This window comes from Eurypyga helias, unplaced genomic scaffold, assembly GCF_000690775.1.
Source record: "Eurypyga helias isolate BGI_N326 unplaced genomic scaffold, ASM69077v1 scaffold39746, whole genome shotgun sequence".
In the NCBI taxonomy this organism is placed as follows: domain Eukaryota; kingdom Metazoa; phylum Chordata; class Aves; order Eurypygiformes; family Eurypygidae; genus Eurypyga; species Eurypyga helias.
In genome coordinates, this window is record NW_010259205.1 from 17,236 (window position 1) to 36,764 (window position 19,529).

The window sequence follows — 19,529 nt, forward strand, 5'->3', positions numbered from 1 at the left end:
TACCCAACAGAATCTGAGGGGGGCACTGAGGGGTAGGATCCAGATGCTGGGGTGGTCTCTCCTAAGGAGGCCTCCTCCTGCGGGATGGGGTGATGTTCAAAGAACTTGGAGACAAACAGCAAACTGTGAGGCAAGAACAAAACAAAAACAACCTAACTTGTGCAAAACCCAGAAGCTTCAAAATGTACCACTCAATGACTGGAAAAACAAAACAAACAAAAAAAACCCCACCCTAAAACCAGAAAAGCCAACCTTCACTGATCAAATTCTGAATTTTAAAATAAAGACTACACTAACACATTCATCTACATGATTTGTTAAAAATATTTACTTGACAAAGAATCAAAAGATCATGCCTTAAACATACCTTTACAGAAAGTAATTTTTTAACTTTTTAGTTGAAATTGCAAACATCTGGTTCCTCAAGAATGCACAACTTATACCTACATAGTGAGTACACAAACTCAATTTTATCTTTGCACTGATGCAATGCCAAAAGCCAAATGCCAAGGGGAGACAACTATGTCATCCTTAAGTCTCGAGCACAAACTCCAAAGGTGCTCAAGAAAACAGTTACAAATACCAGCATAAGTAAATATTAAATTAACTCTTGGGGGAAAAGCTAGCATTTAAAATGATTCCTTATACAAAAGTCCATTTAAAAGATTTAATAGCCTCTACTGAAACCAATCAAATGGAACACAGAGCCAGTTTACACCAGATCCTTAACCTACACCAAAGACTTGCACAAATAGATCAATAACTAAAGTCAAGAACACAGGCCTGTTTGGGACATTCCCTTTTATGTTTCCTACCCAGGCATCGAACTCACTAATGGATTTATTTTCAGTCGCTGTAATACCAACTGCAATATTTCATCATGTTAAACTAGTGTCTCCACACCAGGTCGAAGAGGATAAACCCGCATCAAACACCCCATCTAAACATTTAAACAGAGCCTTAGCCTTAACACAGCAAAGAAGCAGTTTTGATTAAGAACAACTGTAAACAACGTTAAGTCTGTCTGATACAGCCAAGTGCTCAGCCACCCCATTCATGCTTCAAAGAAAGTATTTCACAGTCCAGAAAAAAAACCAAAAAAAAACCAAAAAGAAAAACCCTAGTTGTCTGAGCTAGCCCAGAGAGAATATGCATTATGCAGTCTCACGAGAGCAGCTGAACTCCTGTATTTTTTTCAGGCGTTTCCTCTGACTTCCTGAATTACAGATTTACCGTAAGAAATCACTGACAGCTGTAAGCTTAATGAAAGGCTCAACTTCACAACCAATTGTGATTACTTACTCAAGTTGGTCATAATTAACACACATCAGTGGCACTTCTGTACTACAGCGCTGGTGAAATTTGTAGCCACATGTCTGGCACCGGAATCCCTGGAAAAGCAGCTTTCGACAAAAGTCGCAGAATGCTAACGTGAAGAATGTTTTTCGTACCTATGTTGTCAAAAATAATAATAATTAGGGTCCTTCTGTAAGCTTAAGATAGACTATTTGCTTCTACCTCCCTCAAATACACTTACAAGCCTCTTGTTTGATGCCAGAGCTGCATTTTTTATGTCAAACAAATGTACATACAGAAGTGTCTCATTTTTTAAACAGTCTTCATGCATTAAATTTCTCTTTCAGCTACTTATTGGAATTAATGCTTCCCTTCATTAGCAGCAAGAAAAACAGCAACAAATCTGAAGCAACACAGTGCACTACTACCGTGCGTGAGACAAACATTCAGAAATTAATCGGCTACCACCTATAAAACCAAAAGCTGCTGAAAGATTATCTCATCTTCTTGTTTTTCCAGGAGCCAAATGACATTTCTATCCAACACTCACAGGATGGAAATAGAGATGTGGCTTATAAACATGGCTCCTATGTACGGTTATATGTATAGTTGCGATTTTGACTATTGAAACTCAAACATTTCCTATCACAAAAGAGTGAACACATAATATCCACACAATCTGAGGGGAAAAATAATTTAGTTTCATTTTCAAATTTAGCAGTACTTGACATAAAACCACATTCTAGTGTATTACTACCTGTAATAATCAAAATTTCAGAAGGAGATAAAAGAAGTTAAGCCTACTAGGCTTTCATCTAACTAGCCGTAGACAAACCAGCTTGTTTGAGTAAAATAGTTCAAGCAGCTTGCAAACAAAACTTTGATTCATTATTTAAATACAAGATCTTTCTTCTCAATGTGACAAACGCTATTTCCAGGATTTTGCATGTAGCTGGAACAGTTTAGATGGATTCTGTTTAGCAGCTCCCATTTACTTGGTGTCTTATCAGGTCAAAACATATTTGTGCACTAGCATCACTGATGATGTCAGCACCACTCTGGGAATAGTTAGTTCATTAGTTAATTGCTGCTGCAGAGCCGGCAGGGAGGCCCAGAATACATTTTATAGATACAGCAATACAAAAATAGTAGATTATTATTACAGCTCTGCAATGCAGTGCTGATTTAAACCTCCTACATTTATAGATTTTAGAGGGTGGATTCCATCCAAACATGCAAGATTTAAGGGAGATCGAGTACTCTAACATTACTGATTTCAATGGCAATCCTATCTAATTCACATAAGCTACAGCGATTAAAAACTTCTTCTGCAATCCCCACCACATCCCACAGATACAAAATACTATCCAAAGTTGTTAATTTGAAAGTACAAAGTTCATTTGACCCAACTCAGCATTTCATAAAAAACAGTACATACAAAATTGTGTGTTGTGAGTGGCACATTCTCCAAGACTTCCACGTGCAACTCCTCTCCCGTGAGCCAGGAAATGTCTGTGTCCCAGCCGATTGGCTTCTTCTCTCTAAAGTGTAAATAAGCCTTTCATTAGCACCAGCCCACAAGCCTTAGCCAGTCTGCTGCTGAGAGATCAGGTAGAAAAGTTGCATGATGGGGGTTTGCCACCCAGTCTCTAACTGCAGGCAGCTTTAAAGGCAAGATATTCAGCTCGGCACATAGCAGGGAAAGCACACCTTCCCTGGAAAAACTGCACAGAAGCGATGCACTTTCACAGTCAGCTCCAGTAGTGGCTGATTCCTTGGTTCCAAGGTGTCAGGCACCTTTCTGATCAAATAAACCGCTTGTGACAGTACCCGTCCCTTAAGAGTTCAAAAGAGATGGCTAATTTCCTGCAGGAAGTTAATCTACCAAATTTTAGGGCTGGAAACTCTTCCTCCCACCCCCCCAGGAACTCTTCAGCTAAGAATACACTCTAACCAAGACAAGTAAAACCAAGGAGTTAGCGAAACCCACTCCATACTTGTTTGGTTAGCGTGAGTTTGATTGATGAGCATTTTGCCAGCAGTCTATAAGCTCATATTACTCTATTATGCATGCTCCTGAAGTGATTAAATCTTTTTCTAGATGTTTGCCATTCTTTTTAGACACGTCTTCAAGGCACAAATGGTTTAGTGAAAAGTCTCGTATCGTCTGAAAATGACCTCCACAGTGTTGGACAGAATCGGCCACACTGGGTAACTCCAGCAAGAGATTCCAAGAGCCAAAACCACTGCACACAAACCATACCCATCTTGTATTCTGTAAACAGCACAGCATTCTGGAATAAGACCTCTCATCATCAGAGCTTTCTTCAGGCTGTCTCGGACCGTCACCCCACATCTTGCTGGAACCTAGAGGTCAAATATGAAAAGAAATTAATTAAGACAAGTTCCAATTTATCCTCCCAAACTGATGTAAGCATTTTGCCCCCCAATGCTACCACCCACTTTTCATGATGCTTTACAGAACGTTACTTAAAGAGCTTTTCAAAATCTTTCTGTACTGTGGAAAATTTTATTGGTGAGTAGTATAAAAGCCATCTAGCTCAGCTGGAGGAGAGAACAGCTCTACATTTCCGTTAACATTTGGAATGAAATCTTGACACAATGCTATAAGCGACTTTCCAACTCCTTTCATCTTGAAGAAAGTGGAGACAGCACACAAATAGCTAATAACTACATACATCTATAAAAAGTTCAGGCCAAACTGTGAAGTTAAGTGGGGCAACATGCCAAGTGGAATTAAAATGATAGAACTAACTTGGCCTGCACTCAAAAAACATTATGAAAAAATGTAAACATTTCATTTACTATTTCTAAAATAAAAAATAGGCATGCAAATAAATAAAACAATCATCTGAGTCAGGCAGACCATCACCTCTCTACCCTGTACTTGCAACTCTACAGATTCTTATTTGAAAAACGTATTCCTCTCTTCTGCTTCATTATTTGAAAGGTTTAAATCTATCTAACAGGACAGGAAGAACGGAAAAGCATGCTGAAACCAGCCAGCTGAAGAACTGCAAGGTATGCAAAGGAAAGATAGTGTCCTTCCCCCTGTTCTAGCTGTAGGCACATCTTATAGGAGTACGTACATCTTGGCTGGGCCTACCTGTGCTTTAGCAGTGCATGGTGGGCATCAAGCCATAAAACCAGAACAATACATAATCTGGTGATTAAGTGTATTTAAGGTGCTGAGTATCGTTCACTTACTATTTCTAGAACAAAGTAGTGAAAACACGTAACACTTCAGTTGGTATACACACCAGCACATTTCCTATAATCATGGACAGCACCTCTAGCGTAAAAAGAAAAACCCACGGACGCAACTAACTAAAAAAAGTCTGTCTGAACACCTGAGACTCAATTCTAGCTTGTCAGTGGCCTAAGCCAGAGCCCTCGGTAGCCAAAAGCAGTCTCTTAATCAGCTTCAACTGGCTTTGGATCGGAGCCTGGTTTTTGCTCCTTGCGCTTAAATTTCCATGGGTATTTAAGGGCCCTATGTCCTATTTAAGGATGGCAGTGAAAAGCAGCAGCCTATTTCAAGTAGCTTTGCGAACACCACTGGAGGTTACTCTACACACTGCATTTCTAGAACTCAAACATTTGTTCTCAGAAGAGACAATTAAAGGCGTATTTTGCTTCACAATCTTCCTCCCACTAATACGAAAGTGCTTCTTCGGGGTATTTGTGCATTTCATCCGATCAACACATTAACATTTAAAAAAGAATTTCTACTAATTCCTTGGAAAAAACATCCTATAGCATACTGCTTTACAATCTTGATATTCAGCCTTAAGTGACTGTTTTACACATTCCAACACTTCTTAATGCATCTTTTTATTAATCTAACTAACTTCTTCCCATCCCAGAAGTTAACACTGTGGCTCTCCATCATTCGTAGGTCATTCCTCCAGCAAAAGACCTCCTTAACTGTTACTAATACCTGTCACTACTATTAAGAGGGAGCCTGGGAGCACCCATTATTATCGATACTGTCATCAGCTTTCAGTTATAAAACCCAGCCCTCTGTTGCTCAAGTCTGTACCAAACTCACTGTTCACACCAAAACCAACTGTCCATAGGATTGTTCTATGACTGGTACCTCCTGCTCCCAACCCCTGGCTATGTGGTTAGCACAGCTAGCACCATTTTATGAGGCAAGAAACCATTCTCTGTGACCAAGTGGGTCACATACTCATTCCCTTCCCCCTCATTATCAGGCCCTGAAGGTCCCGTGAACTATGCAGAAAAAACAAACAGATTCTTCTTCCCCTCCCTAGAGCACTCAGGGCTCCTGGGCGCCAGGCTGACGACTCCTTCCCTTGCTGGCCTTGAAGGTCCCGGGCACCAGGGCCCCGCCACAGAACAGGGAAGTGTCACAGCACCCAGAGCACTGTCTGTAAAACCCAGCAGTTGTAAGTCCCGATGGGGAAACCTGGTCCAGAGCTGCTGCTGGGCAGCGAGACCTGGGGCCCACCCTGGCCAGGGACACCTCCGCCATCCTTGGCTTCCTCCAAGGACTGAGGGAGTGACTTGTATTTTTTTATATGATTCCCAAGTCTAGATTATGATTGTGATATTGATACAACAAACCACGTATTAAAGATTTCCCCTGATCAGAGGGTCCAGAAATTCTAAGCTATAAATAAATTATGTATTACACTGCTTATAAATTGTACAGTGCTATTCTGCTTGTAGAAACTGTGCCATTCTAATCATAAATCCTGTGCTATACTAATCATAACATCCCAATAAGAAAATAAAGCTTTAATTCTAACCACAATTCAGTGCCATCATCATTCTGCCAAGGATCCCTAAAAGAACCTGTCTGTCCCCTCAGTGTCAGGTGACAAGTTCTCCCTGTCTCCAACACACATTTTTACAAATACAGAGCCAATATTTACTAAACCCTCTGAGGATTTCAGGGGTGTGCTCCAACCTCCCACATCAGGTCCAACCATGAGCCATTCTGATGAAACACGCGAGCGTTCCCCAGCTCAAGGCAGTATGTCCTGGAAGTACAGCTCCTGCTGGACCGAGGTAGAGCCCCACAGACACTTCAGATCTACCTCTCCAGCTCTATCTACTGATATTCACAGTGGAAGAGGAAATTAAAGTACTTAAAAGGCAACAGACAGACTGGGGTGGGGAAAAAGGTGAATGAAGAGAGCCAGGAAAGTTGTTGAGCATGATGGAGAAGTGGGAGGAGAGAAGCAGGACAAACTTAAGAACCAACCAGGAAAAGCGTGTGTATACTGGGAGAGGGGATCGCCATCAGTAGGTTGTTGGGAAACAACCAAGCAGGACAGAGGGAAGACAGACTGAAGGACTAAATGGGGCAGAGGGCAGGAAACAAGGATAGGATGAACTACCACGCAGGGGAGAACTCAATTCTATTGAAACAAAGAATGGGTGAAACAGCCGGGGAAGCAATGGAAGCACATCCCAAGGAGGAAGCTTTCATGCAGCGATTAGAAAAGACAGCTCATTTTGGACAGGGATCACCAAGGGGAAGGGAACACCGAAGAGCTGCCTTACAACTGAGCAGAGGGGGAAGAGGTCCTAGTTTAGGCAGAAAATCTCAGTGCAATAAGTACTGACAGAAACCAGGGTGGTAAAATCTAGACCTGGGTGAGGAACAGGATGAGGAAGAGAAGTCAAGCAGTGGAAAAGTGACTAACATTGAAGAAGAGATGAAGAGATAAAGGGAAGAAGGAGCCTTGCGCTAACTGGAAGACATTTTCTTCCTCCAGCCCTGATCCCACATAGAGGGCGATGACATCCTCCAGTCCCTCATGAAGTAATGGTCTGCTGCTTCAGGAACCTAAAAGCTCCGACTCTATTAACGAATTACACTGGTGAAAATAATGCTACTTCAGGTGATTTCTTTTTTTCCTTTTAATTATTCTGAAAAAACAAGATCAGTGAAGTTACACGCTTCCTTTGGAGAGACAACTAAGGTCAGAAAAACAAGCTCTCAAAACCTGGGAGGTGTCAGAATGAAGGTTGCCTACAGCCAAGCTACTGCAATAGGACTATGAAAAACATTAAGCATCTCGCTTACTTATCATTCACTGTTCCTTAGTATTACTTCCCCAAGTTCCCTTTATTAAAATCCACACTGTAATTATGCAACTTGCAATTAGAAACATGGGTAGAACATTTGTTCCCTTCCCTGCCATTTGCAATGAGAACCAGCTGAAAAATAGTTTGGGAACTGTTTTGATTTCTCTTAAAATCACCAGGATCCTGAATCAGCATCACATTTAGAACATTCTCTTACAGAATTCCTGAGCAGAGAAACAGAAGGCTAAATTACAAGAACTAAATACTAGAATAAATCCCTGTAGTATTGATTAATCATTTTCCCAGGCTGGTACAGTACGGTCTATCCCCATCTGTGCATGTAGCCCTTCAGCCCCCTCCTTCAGTCCCTACCAGTGCCTGCTGTAACGCAGAAATCTCACCCTGTGAAGCATTCCCCTCTAAACCTCTCTTCTTTCCCCCCCATCTTCCTCTTACATCCAAATCACGGCAAAGTTTAAGAAAAAAAGCTGCTCCAAGAAAGTGATTTGGAGACGGACTCAATTAAAAAAACCCCAAACAAATAGAAAACCCCAAACCAGTTCTTTTTTCCAGTTAACAGCCAGGTTTCCCCAAGTAAGAGTTTCAAAACAGCTTCCTACTCAGCCCCCAGCCAGAGGGAGGGAGGGTGTGCAGCCCCCCAACCCGCCAATCCCCCAGGCCATCTGCCAGAGCTGCAGCCTGGCAGGCACCTAAGTGAGTTCACCAATTCCATCAAGAGTTTTGACAGGATTCCCACAGAGCATTGAAACTGAATCACATCAGCATTTTTTGACAAAATCAGTTCCCCATGAGGAAATTTCTGATCTACTCCAATATACACACCCTTAATACTGAAGCCAGTAAATTGAACATAGTTTGCATTTTACTGAAACAGAGAATGCTTAACATTATTTCAAAGCCATTTTGTCCATGTCCATCCATCAGCTTTTCATCCCTCTATTTTGTAACTACAAGAATCTCAATGTTTCACAACAGTTACCACCTAGAATTTCATCCTACTCTATGAGGGTATTTGTTACAAAATTCTAATTGCTAAGGGTTTTCTTTAAGTTACTTATTTACCTAAGATTTGCAGATCAGAAAAGGTTTAGGTTTTTATAACAATTTGGATGGACGATCCACCAAGCGGTTTTCCAAGGTGAAGAGCATGGGGTGTACCATACTACAGAACAGTACAGAAGCTGCCAATACAGACTACAAGGTGTGTTCGGTGCATAGGTTACAAATCTACCAGAGAAAGAAATTTACTCGTGCATCTTGAATTGGGTAAGCAGCAATTCAGGAAGGCACCAAAACACACGCTCGACTTAACAAATGCGAAGTCCCAAGGAAACAAATGAAAATTACTCCAAATTCCAGAAAGTCTCAAAACACAATCTTGCTACCTAAACAGAATAAATAGAACTATAACTCTGTTACCCATGTAAACTATATCTATGGACAATAAGCATTCCTAACAGCACTGCTGATGTACTGCTGTACTGCAGCCACAAGCATTTAAGCAATGCATAATAAATGATTTATTTCTGTAAAGCAGGTCACTCCCAATTCAGTAAGAAATTCAGGGCTACATCCCTAAATAACTCTTACATCACTTTTCTAACACCAGAGCAGAAACTGGCATAGTGTCATTAAGTTAAAAATGCTTCCTTACACCAGTGCAGTTTCCAATATTTTATGGCTACAAAGAGACTGACAAGCACTTAAAAATCAATGTAAAGCTATTCTCTGAAAGTGGAGAGGCTGGACAGCTCTGAAGATCTAGCACTGTGCTTCTCAAAACTAGTTAGCTGGTTCCGTTTTTCCTCAGCCTAGCACTGCAGTTCAGCTCATACGCAATGTACGTAAGATACGTGTAAGAGAGCTTCAGAAGAATTCTAAACAGTTAATTGGAGTACTGGGTACCAAAGTGAGAATATTCCAAGAATTGTGGATTTTGAAGTATTACTTAACTGGGTTTCTTACCTCAACACGCTCACTCTGAAAGATCACGCTTTTTTCCCCCCTGGTACCTACATGATCAAAAATGCCAGCAGCAGGCTCACAGAATTCAATGCACTGGGAGAGAAATAAGCTAAGCTGTCTTTCTGCCAAGTAACTAGTTTGCTTTCCCATGTGTTTGCTGATAAAAACCTACACATGAGATCCACATTTAGTTTCTCATCTTAGGTATTAAGGATAAATGTTTAACCAAATCAGTCAGCCGCTTTTTACAGCGCTAACAGACAAAACTAACCCCATCTGTGTCAAAGGTGACATGATAATGAACATCACATCCTCTATAAAATTAAGAATGTGGCTGATTATAAAATTAATAATATGAAATGAAGAACACAGATTTATGTCAATACAGAAATATTTGCTCAGGATATCACCACTAAGCCACGCTGGATCAAACTTGCTGTGCCTAGTCAACAGCAGCCTCCACACTATCAGCTCTCAAGTTTTCGAGACAGCTCCCAAAGTGTGTTCAGAAGAGCACTGATCATATGTAAGGTTATAGCAGACAGTGGGAGCACCACCTTAAAATTTTAGTTAGGATGAATACCAGTGCCACAAGTTGTGAAGGCTGATAGTGACCCACTAATAAAAAAAAGTTTGAAAAACACAGTGTTAGACTTCAGACTTGAGAGAAATGCTCATTCAGAAAAGTGTCCCTAGCCACTATATGGGAATCAAACCTCATGACCTTGAGGTTTCTGTTCATGTGATGAAAAGAGTCAGCTGGCTGCTCTCCAAACCAAAACCCAAATGCATTAGAAACTGAAGTTACAAAATAGTTTAAATAAATCTAATTGGTCAGTCGCAGAGTCCGCGTTGTGTAGTATCCTGTCTTTGATCACACTCCCAATGCTTTGAAGGCAGAGGGGCAAGAAACTACCACAAAAGGGCTAGAATTCACATCTCCTCCTGAACTGTTGCACCTGATCCTAAACACACTTTCATCTCTAGGTAGTATACACATTCCCTACAAATACTAAAGCTTTGGTTGGTTAGTTTACTTAAACAAAACAAGAAGCCATGAATTTATGTATCATTTACTAGACATGGAATTACAACTTTTCTTCTGGTAATTTTCAGATTTGCATTCCATTCCATCGAGTGCCTGTGTTCATTATGACACTCCAAACAGTACTTTCTCCTATTGTCTGTTACTTTCTACAGACAGGCTTTCCACCTCTTAAGGTAAGAAATCATTAAGCTCCCCTTCCTTGAGGAATACTCTTAAAAAGCACCCATCCATGCTTGCAAAAGGCATTCCACATGACAAACCACCAATTTTATAATGGCAAGTTTTCAATGTTGTCTGACTTTGCAATCTTAGAACGTGTGTCAATAAAACTGAAGAAAATAAAATTATCCTCCTTTCAACACATACTACTTTGAATTTACCCCCCCAGTGAGTTCAGCCTGTGTGGTGGGTTACCCCCGGCAAGTAGCTGAGCACCCCTTTGCTACTTGCTCATTCTGCCCTGAGTGGGATGGGAGAAGAGAATTGGAAGGACTAGAGCAAGAGAACTCCTGGGTTGAGATAATGAAAATTTTGTAAGTGAAGGGAAAAAAGCAGGGAAAAATTTTCCTCGTGATGCAGAATCAGAGCGATGCCAGTCCCTGAGCAATAGCAGCTTTAGAAAAACTGCCCTCAGTTCTATTGCAGAAGATGCTATTATACGGCATGGAATACTCTCTGCAGTCCGTTGGGGCTGGTCCCCCCCCCCAGCCTACTCGCTGGGAGAAGTGGTGGGAAATGGAAGGCTTTGACACTGTGCAAGCACTGCTCAGCAACAGCTAACACACTGCTGTGGATCAGCACTGATTTGGTCACCAGTCTAAAACACAGCACCACACGAGCTGCTGTGAAGAACAGTAACTCCGCTCAGCCAGACCCGGGCACAGCCTGCTGTACCACTGCTGTTCTCCTCGTGTCACCAAGCGCCTCCCAGAAACACACCTCTTCAGGCCTTTCTAGACATGAAGGACTTAGTCATGGCAGCTGTGAAGTCTATTTTGTTGTACAACTCCTGGGATGTAATAACTTTGTTTACTGACAGCCTAAAAGAGATCTTCCATGGTTAGATTTCTTCCCAATGAGAATGGGTAATTTAGTCTCTTAATTTCACTTGGCTTTTCAGAAATAGGATAGGTAAGCCAAGAGTCCTTCCTGACAATCCCAGTATTAAACAAATGTATCAAGTCAAGTTTACTTCAATGTTGGCTACATTTACTTCATTCTACCAGTCTGTTCAAATGATGCACAACATTCCAAAACATTAAGATACATTCAGCAAGTATCCCTTGGCATAGGCTCCAAATAAACCATTTCTGCTGCATTTCAGATATGACATGAGAATTTTTAATCATTTTTGATTAGAGAAACCTAACCGTGTTAAACCAGGTATGTAATGAAAAGCAAGAAACTAGTTTATTCAGCTGCCTGAACATCGCTCCTCTGAATTTTCCTTATACTTGACAGGTGAAACTGGTAGGACAGCTTGAATGCCTAGAGAAATCCAGTGCTTACTACCTGGTAAGCTTGAGGCACAAACTCACTGCATAAACTCCAGAAAGTAAGATGCAAATCTTAAAAGAAAAGCACTGAGTACCAGATTTAAAACCAGAACATTTAAAGGAGCCCAGTTGTGCATGCATGATGAATTAATTTATGCTAAGAATGTAGGTAGGGTAAAAATATCTGATTCTTCCAGTCTTCATGACTGCAGAGAAGACCACATGATTGCTTGTCTAATTAAAAGGCAGATGTACTAATTAACCAAGGTGTGACAAGAGTGAGAAGCCTTAAATGAGTTTTCTCCATGCAAAGCATTCGCAATCCTGTTTAATTTCTGTAGGTCTTAAAAATGCTTTTAAAACCTGAGACTCACATGTGCATTTAGAGAACTTTCATGAACTTCCCAATATATAAATATACACACCTATGACACATGAAGATCACCAATACATACTGAAGTGGAAAAGAATGTTACTGGCCCAAATTTTGTTACGTTTTTACACAAATTACCTCTATCTACTCTTACAAAAAGGCAAAACAAACAACTAAAACCACACAATCTTATATGGATCAACACAGAAGAAATGAAAACTCTTTTTTACCGAAGTATTACTTTTGGTTTAGAAGCTGCCGTAGGAAGTTTTTAGACCTTATGGTGGGTGAAAATACATCATGATTTGACCTTACCCAGAATCTGCAGAGAGTTGGAGGCCATTAAGCTTTCCCAAAACAGGAACAGCATCTCCTACTCTTCCCTGCCCCCTTCCCATTTTCACTGTCACTATGCAGACCACTACGGACAGAAGTTCAAAACTACCAAATCCACTCCTTGTTCATGCTCCCAGAAAGAGAGCAGGTGCTGGAGCTGCAAGAAAGGATCCCTGTAAACTCACGGAGCAGAGCAGCAGAGACCCTTACGACAACTCCATCAAGATGGCCAGAGGACAAGGCAAACATTTCCCCTGGCAGCCAGCAGTGTGTGGCAGACAGCAACAAGTTGCACACATGTTAAGAGCAAGAACCATCACCACTTGATGCCTGTCAACTGCCCAACATTTCTTATACCTAAGCACCCCTTTTTTCTAGCTTTCCATGCTTCAGCATGCCAGCATTCAGGGCTGCTCGTTTGCTTTCAGACCGTTTCTTCCCACACTGTAAGTACTTGGCTGGAAGAGATCTCTTGGGTAATCAAAATAATCCAGGGCTGCTAATAATAAGCAAGTTATATGGTGTTGTTCATAGAGTACTTGAGTTAGAAGCTCCTCCACCCCATTCTCTCTGAAGTAGACTTTACTACAACAGGAGAAACCTCCTAATACTGCTCCTAGTTATGATCATTTCCTGTTGTACCAGGCCTTGCATTAAACGGCTTTATACCAGCGGAGATAAAGGCTTCTGAGAAAAGTATATAGAGCTAGCATATGACAGATTTAAAGATCAACATGGAATATGATTACTCTCATCACATATAATCATGCCCATGGAATTCTTTACCACAAGTCACAAACTCCCAGTATCCACAGCATGGGTTTAATGGAGACTGGATGGAGGGACACCACACAGGAAACACTTAAATTCATAAAATTCCTGAGAGACAAATAACTCAGATTTGGAAGATAACTTGGGGAGAACACCATTTCTGTACTCTTTTCACTGTGACAGAGATATACCCCAGATATATCCACAAAATATTTATTCCATCCAAGATCTTGGAACACTTTCCCACAAGGGACTAGCCACAACTGATGTGCCACAGGAAACCCATCAAACACTATCATCCACTTCCCAGTTCCACCAAAACCAAGTCTCAGCATCTAACAATCTCTCAGACTTCTAGCAGCCAGCCCAAGGTCAGAGTTCTTCCCTTCCTCTCCCATCCAAAAGCTCTCCCTTAATTAGCAGTTTTGGTACTATCCACCCCACAGCCATCTAGATCCCTAACCCAAGCAAGCTTTGAACTGATTTTTCCAACATTCTCCCACCCACAGTTTGGGTAAGTCTCATTGACTTATTCAGCAAAATAACTGATGATCTCAGGTAGACTTTTACCTTCCTGCACTATTATTATTTCAGCATCCTTCTCTGGCCTGGAACAAACCAAAAAGCCCACACAGACTTAACCTGGTCCATTTATGCAGAATGTTTCTCCAAGGGACAGTCAACTTGCCAGCTGACCCATGACACTGAGGAAAGAGGAAGTATACATATTTCAGACATTTATCTCTCAACATCATGGGGATAAACTTGGGTTTGCTTTCAAAAAAAAAAAATTACATTCTAACCCTGCTGTGTAGCAGGCTGAATCAAGATGCTGGCTTCAACTGCCAACTGGGTAGCAGCTGCAGGCTCTGCCACTTTCTGACTAGGCTTTCACGGAAGCACCTTTACACCTTTTCCTCCATTAGGAAAAACTTTCTAGCCAACACTCTGCTTTATCCTGACTCATACAAAGAAACTTGACATGAGCTGCACTTCCTATGCACCAAAATCACTTACACTGATCAATGAGCTCTTATGTCTTTGGACTCCACCAGTATCCTCATGTTACATTTCTCACCGGAGCCAACTCAAACAGATGTTATTTCCTTGATCCTACACACAAATACTACTAATAAATAAACCCCTAGACAACTCTCCAAGTAACAAGGCCATGGCTACTTAAAAAAAAAAAGTACTAAGTATCTCCCCTCCTGCCCCCCTGCATTTTTAACAGCTCCCAACAAGTAGAAGCAAGCTGCGGTAGTACTTGGCACTGCTTCAGAGTATGATCAAAGACAAATGAGGAGGTTGGTTCTCCATTACCAACTTAATTCCAGCCCCTTTAAATTAAACCAGCTTAAGATCTATCATTGCATTCCCAGATAAAGATAAACAGAACACCTTAGCATCTGACAAGATTTCTCACCTCATGAAGTGGGTCTGTGGTTGTAGGTAGAAACCAAAAATAGTATCATGATACTAAGAAAGATTTCTTTCAGAAGTAGAGATTAACTGAAAACAGTTCAGGTTGGCGTGGGGGGAAGCTTGTTGCAATACTGCAACTTGAAGAGCATCTCTTCAACGCTTGGTTCTAGGACACACTTTATCCTTAAACAGGCATGTGGAACGGAGAATTGGTCAGGGGAGGCCCTAATGGCAGGTACCATGTATTTTGACAAGGAATCTTGTTCCTACCTCAACCCACCATACTGGAAGCTACTCTGTATACCTGAACACCCTAAAACCACCATCGTGGCTACATAAGCAAAAGGCTCAGCTAATGGGCACAAGCGAGACACGACAGGTCTTTTTCTAATGCCAGAGATTATGAAGGAAGACTAAGATGTGTGCTGCACTTCTCTATCCACTGAGAGAATGAAGGAAGTGTACTACTGCAAGTAATCTCGGTGTCCACTGACAACTGCTGGGTGACTTTTGGGCTAGTAGTCTATCATCTGACTCCTCTTTAAAACTACACTGTAAGCTGCAACTCCTTCTGAACTGGGTTTGCTTCTGCAATTTCCTTAGTTTTCAACACACCATGTGTAGGATCAATAAATACTGAAAACAGAGTAAGTACATCAAGAGTCGCCATACAAGAAATTGCTGACTTTCTCAATAACATGAGCACTATTCCAAGTTTCAGAGAAATGCACTTCAGCTCCAAGGCCAAGAACCCCAACTAGGAGTTCCTCTAAGCAACATTTCCCATCTCTGAAATAGAGATAATGTACTAGGTCTATTTAAAAAAAAAAAAAAAAAATCATCTTAGTAACATCCTTAGATCCAAGCAATGTGTAAAACAGATGAAAAAAGTCAGCTCTCTCCCTGAGCCAAAGCTGAACTGTTAATTTGCAGTATCTGCTGATTAGACCTGAGTAGGTATTTACAATTAATTATTTAGAATACCAAATTCAACCAAAAATGGGTCTCTCCTAGCAGAGCTGGAGCCGACTTCCCCCTCTACAGCATATAAAGCCAAATCCTGTCAAACTGAGCTTCCAGGCAGCGATCCCGTATGTGTAGCTCCAGCCTCCCTGCATCTGCAGGCATCTGTCTGTTCCTTTATGTACGTGCATCTACAGACACGCTGACACCAGATTTGAGACTAAAGGGACTGGCACTTTCCCTCCACCACTAGGCTGTCTCCTATTCTTTTGTTGACACCACCTTTTTAAAAAATACCCACAGCACAAAACTGCGGATTTTCCTAAGCTCTGTGCTGCGTGTCCCACATTTAGCAAGCTAGAAACAAACTGCAGGGGCAGACTGGTGAAGGGAATGGTGTTTAGACTCCAGCAGAGAGCTGGGGACAGGAGCAAGAGCCACTCCCTGACTACACCACACCCAAATTAAACCACATTTGCCTCCCATAGCCAGGAAAGTATCTGGACTCAGTGTTGGAAAAAGCTATCGCCCTGCTGCCAGTCACTGTGTACTGCTGCGGAGTGCTGTAAGCCCCTCATCAAATGACATCACATCCTCAAGCCAGAAAGTTAACTCTTAGTCAAGAGTTGGCAACAGACAAGCTGCCATTCTTGAACTTAACCTCCTTGGTCATACCTGCAAGCTCCTAATGAGCACAGCCCATATCACAGAATTCCAACATTCAGCAAAACCCCCAAGGCTTAGGGATAAAGTGAGAAGAAACACTAGTCTGGGAAAACACAGTCTCACACATGTTTTTGACCATACCAAGCTGGTCTGTTACTGTTACTTAAGAACATAAAAAAATGCATTACTTGCAAACAACCTGTTTTACTGTGATTAGAACAGACCAGCAACACACAAAACCACATCTCAAATGAGGCAAGACGGTTCTGTTCTGGCCCAAAATTGTATCACCTGGTTTACGCTGAAATTCAGTTGCCTCATATTCCTAACTTGTAATCAGATTTGCACACTCAGAAATAACTTAAAACATGGTGAAATACACACATCTTAACATAAAAAAAAAATCATGCTTGCCTACAAGTTTAATGTAGTCTGTTTCATAATTGTAAACTATTCTTTATCTGAAATGATTCCTTTAAAAGCAAAATAGAGCTCAGATGTGAGAAAAGCCCTCCCAAACCTCTGATAAAGGATTGAGGGGGGATGAAAGAGAAGAGAGGGAAAGGAGCAGTAGAGGAGTATTGCAGATGAAGAGAAAAGAATAAGACTAGAAATATACTACATGGCTTAGAGAAGAGGATGAGATGACACAGGAGAGACAGAAAAGGAAATGCCCAGAACAATGCAGGAAGCGATATACCGTGACCCATTGCAGGGAAGAAACAAAAACAACTGTGGGACAGCCCCATCACAGGGGCTGCAGCTGCAATAGCCAGACAGCAGGACAGAACACATGAAGAAGCAGCCAGAGTGTCTCCAAAATCCAGTACATTCTACCCAAATTTTACGACGTGGACAGCACTACATGCCTAGCCATACCTCACAGGCATTCCACAAAATCACCCTGCTTAACACTGCACATCTGCACAGTGGTGGTGGTTAACATTAAACCCCTGATCTCTAGGTTGAAAACCAAACACCACTTTCAAACTTCAGTGATATCTTTAACAATTAGGCAATATAAAAAAAAAAAAAAATCCAGTGGAAAGAATTGCTCTTCGATGTGTGGTACCCACTAGAAATCCTATTACCTCTTTAGTTCGATGGGGGCGAGGGAAGCATGGAAAGGAAGCAGCAGAGCAAGGGAGAGGACATGTTCCCAATGCCCAACTTACGTTTTCTGCTTTTTGCCAGCCACTCAGATTCTAGGGTCAGTCACAGACCAGCGACAGCCGGTATCTACCCAACTGCTTTGAAAACAGGGGTTTCACAAGGACACTGGCTGTGCTATCCATTATTTTTTCCACTTTCACCAGCACCACAGCTCGCCTTCTATGTGAGGGGTATGCACCACCTTGCAAAATAGAGCCTAGAGCGTGGCTTCTTAGTAATCTCCTCTATCACAGTTCGTCGTGTACTAGTAATCTCCTCTATCACAGTTCGCAGTGTACTGTTCTAAAGCACACATCAAGGCTCTTCAGTAGGCAGCTCTTAACCGATATAAAAAGTCCTGCCTGTAACGGACAAATAAATAGCCTGCAAAACGTCAGCTCTTCCATGACTCCAGGAATCACTGTAACATTGTCAAAACCCACAGACACCAGGTTTTGAGCAGTTTGCAGGCAACACTTCTTGTCCCTCCTAATAGCAACCATGTCTCTCCTTTTAACCAGTTCTCTACGCAGGGCCCGATGGCATCAGGATCCCAACACAAACACTCAGCGCAGTCAGCAGGGAGGAAAGGAAAGAGAAACCGAACCCAAGCGATTCTGCGCAGCCCTCCCAAGCTTCAGGAGGCTGGAACTTGCTCCAAAGCATTCACTTCGACAACATGGAAAACGCTTTTCACAATCTGCCCGTTAAACTAATCAATAATTTCACATAATACAAGAAACAGAGCTTCCAGCCCGCTCGTAACCATTGTAAAACAGCAATTACTATTTTCCAAGAAAGCTGATTTGAGAAAAATACTTCTTGAGGTATTTCACTTGTTATAAAACTCCTGGGAGTGTTATATTCTGTACTACTGCTACAATGGACATCTTTGGGTTACTCCTGTAGAAAACACCCACATATCAAAACATCTGAGTTCCGCAGAGGACAAATAGCCATTATGCCACCCCTCTGACCTCCACCAAGGTAATTTTTTCAGCTCCTGAATTAACTTTTGCATAGAGAGGGAGAAAGATACAGGAAATATTTGGGTTACAAGTACGTGAACAGAAACTGACTCACCACTGTCCTTTGCTTGTTGGGCAGGAAGACTCTAACAATAGGCTTCTGTGGAGACTTAGGGTTATTCCGCGACATATCAGCAGGGTTTTGATAAACCGAAAGGGATGAAGGTGCTACAGAGAGGCTAGAGGAGGAAGATGATGCAACTGTGTCTGTTGAAGCCGAACTGGAAACAGAGAAATCAGTTCCATTCCCCATGGATTCCAGTAACTGCTGTTCTCTCTGCTGTAGAGCATCTAGTTTGCTGGTGTACTCTTCATAGGCCTGTGAAGGAACAACAGCTATTTTAATGATGTAGTATCCTCAGACAGACCCAGAAATCTAAATTTCTAATAAGCACAAACTAAAACACATTTTAAACTAATCCAAACTTCCCAGGAATATGAACAAAATGGTCCAGTCAAATTTTTCAATAGTAGACAAAGAAGAAATGGCTTTCAATTCATTACGTTAAACCTTCTGAAAGAGCAACTGTTTTTTTAAATAGATTAAACGTGTAAGTCGATAAAAGAAATCGTAAATCATAAAGCACATGCACTATACAGTCTAATTCAAAACTGCTTTAAAGAAGACAGCAATCTTTAACAAATGTTGCCAGCTGCATTGCTGTGCTACAGCTAAATTGATCGTTCTGTTGGAATGACAGCTAAATACGACTGATGCAATAATTAAGAGAAAGCAGAAATCTGCTTTTTACCATCTGTATCTGACAACAAAACTCACTGTTCACCAGCCTTCACCTCTGGCACTATCTTTTCATATCAGATAGTACAAAACACTTAATTTCAGAACACAACCAAGTCTGCCTTCTTACAAAGTCATCCATAAACATGTAAAAGCAATCCTTTGA

At 41.5% G+C, this 19,529-nt stretch overlaps 1 protein-coding gene across 1 annotated transcript in view; it reads right to left on the reverse strand.

The window, feature by feature from the left end:
* Positions 1 to 18,944, reverse strand: part of BRAF (B-Raf proto-oncogene, serine/threonine kinase) — a 35,142-nt gene extending 16,198 nt beyond the window's left edge. The window contains exons 1-5 of the mRNA XM_010154609.1: positions 18,680 to 18,944; positions 3,560 to 3,663; positions 2,735 to 2,837; positions 1,303 to 1,451; positions 4 to 123 (exon numbers count right to left, since the gene is read on the reverse strand). Coding sequence (XP_010152911.1) covers positions 4 to 123; positions 1,303 to 1,451; positions 2,735 to 2,837; positions 3,560 to 3,663; positions 18,680 to 18,877 — 674 coding nt within the window. The 5' untranslated portion in view covers positions 18,878 to 18,944. The remainder of the gene's footprint in view (positions 1 to 3; positions 124 to 1,302; positions 1,452 to 2,734; positions 2,838 to 3,559; positions 3,664 to 18,679) is intronic.
* Between the last annotated feature and the right edge of the window lie 585 nt (positions 18,945 to 19,529).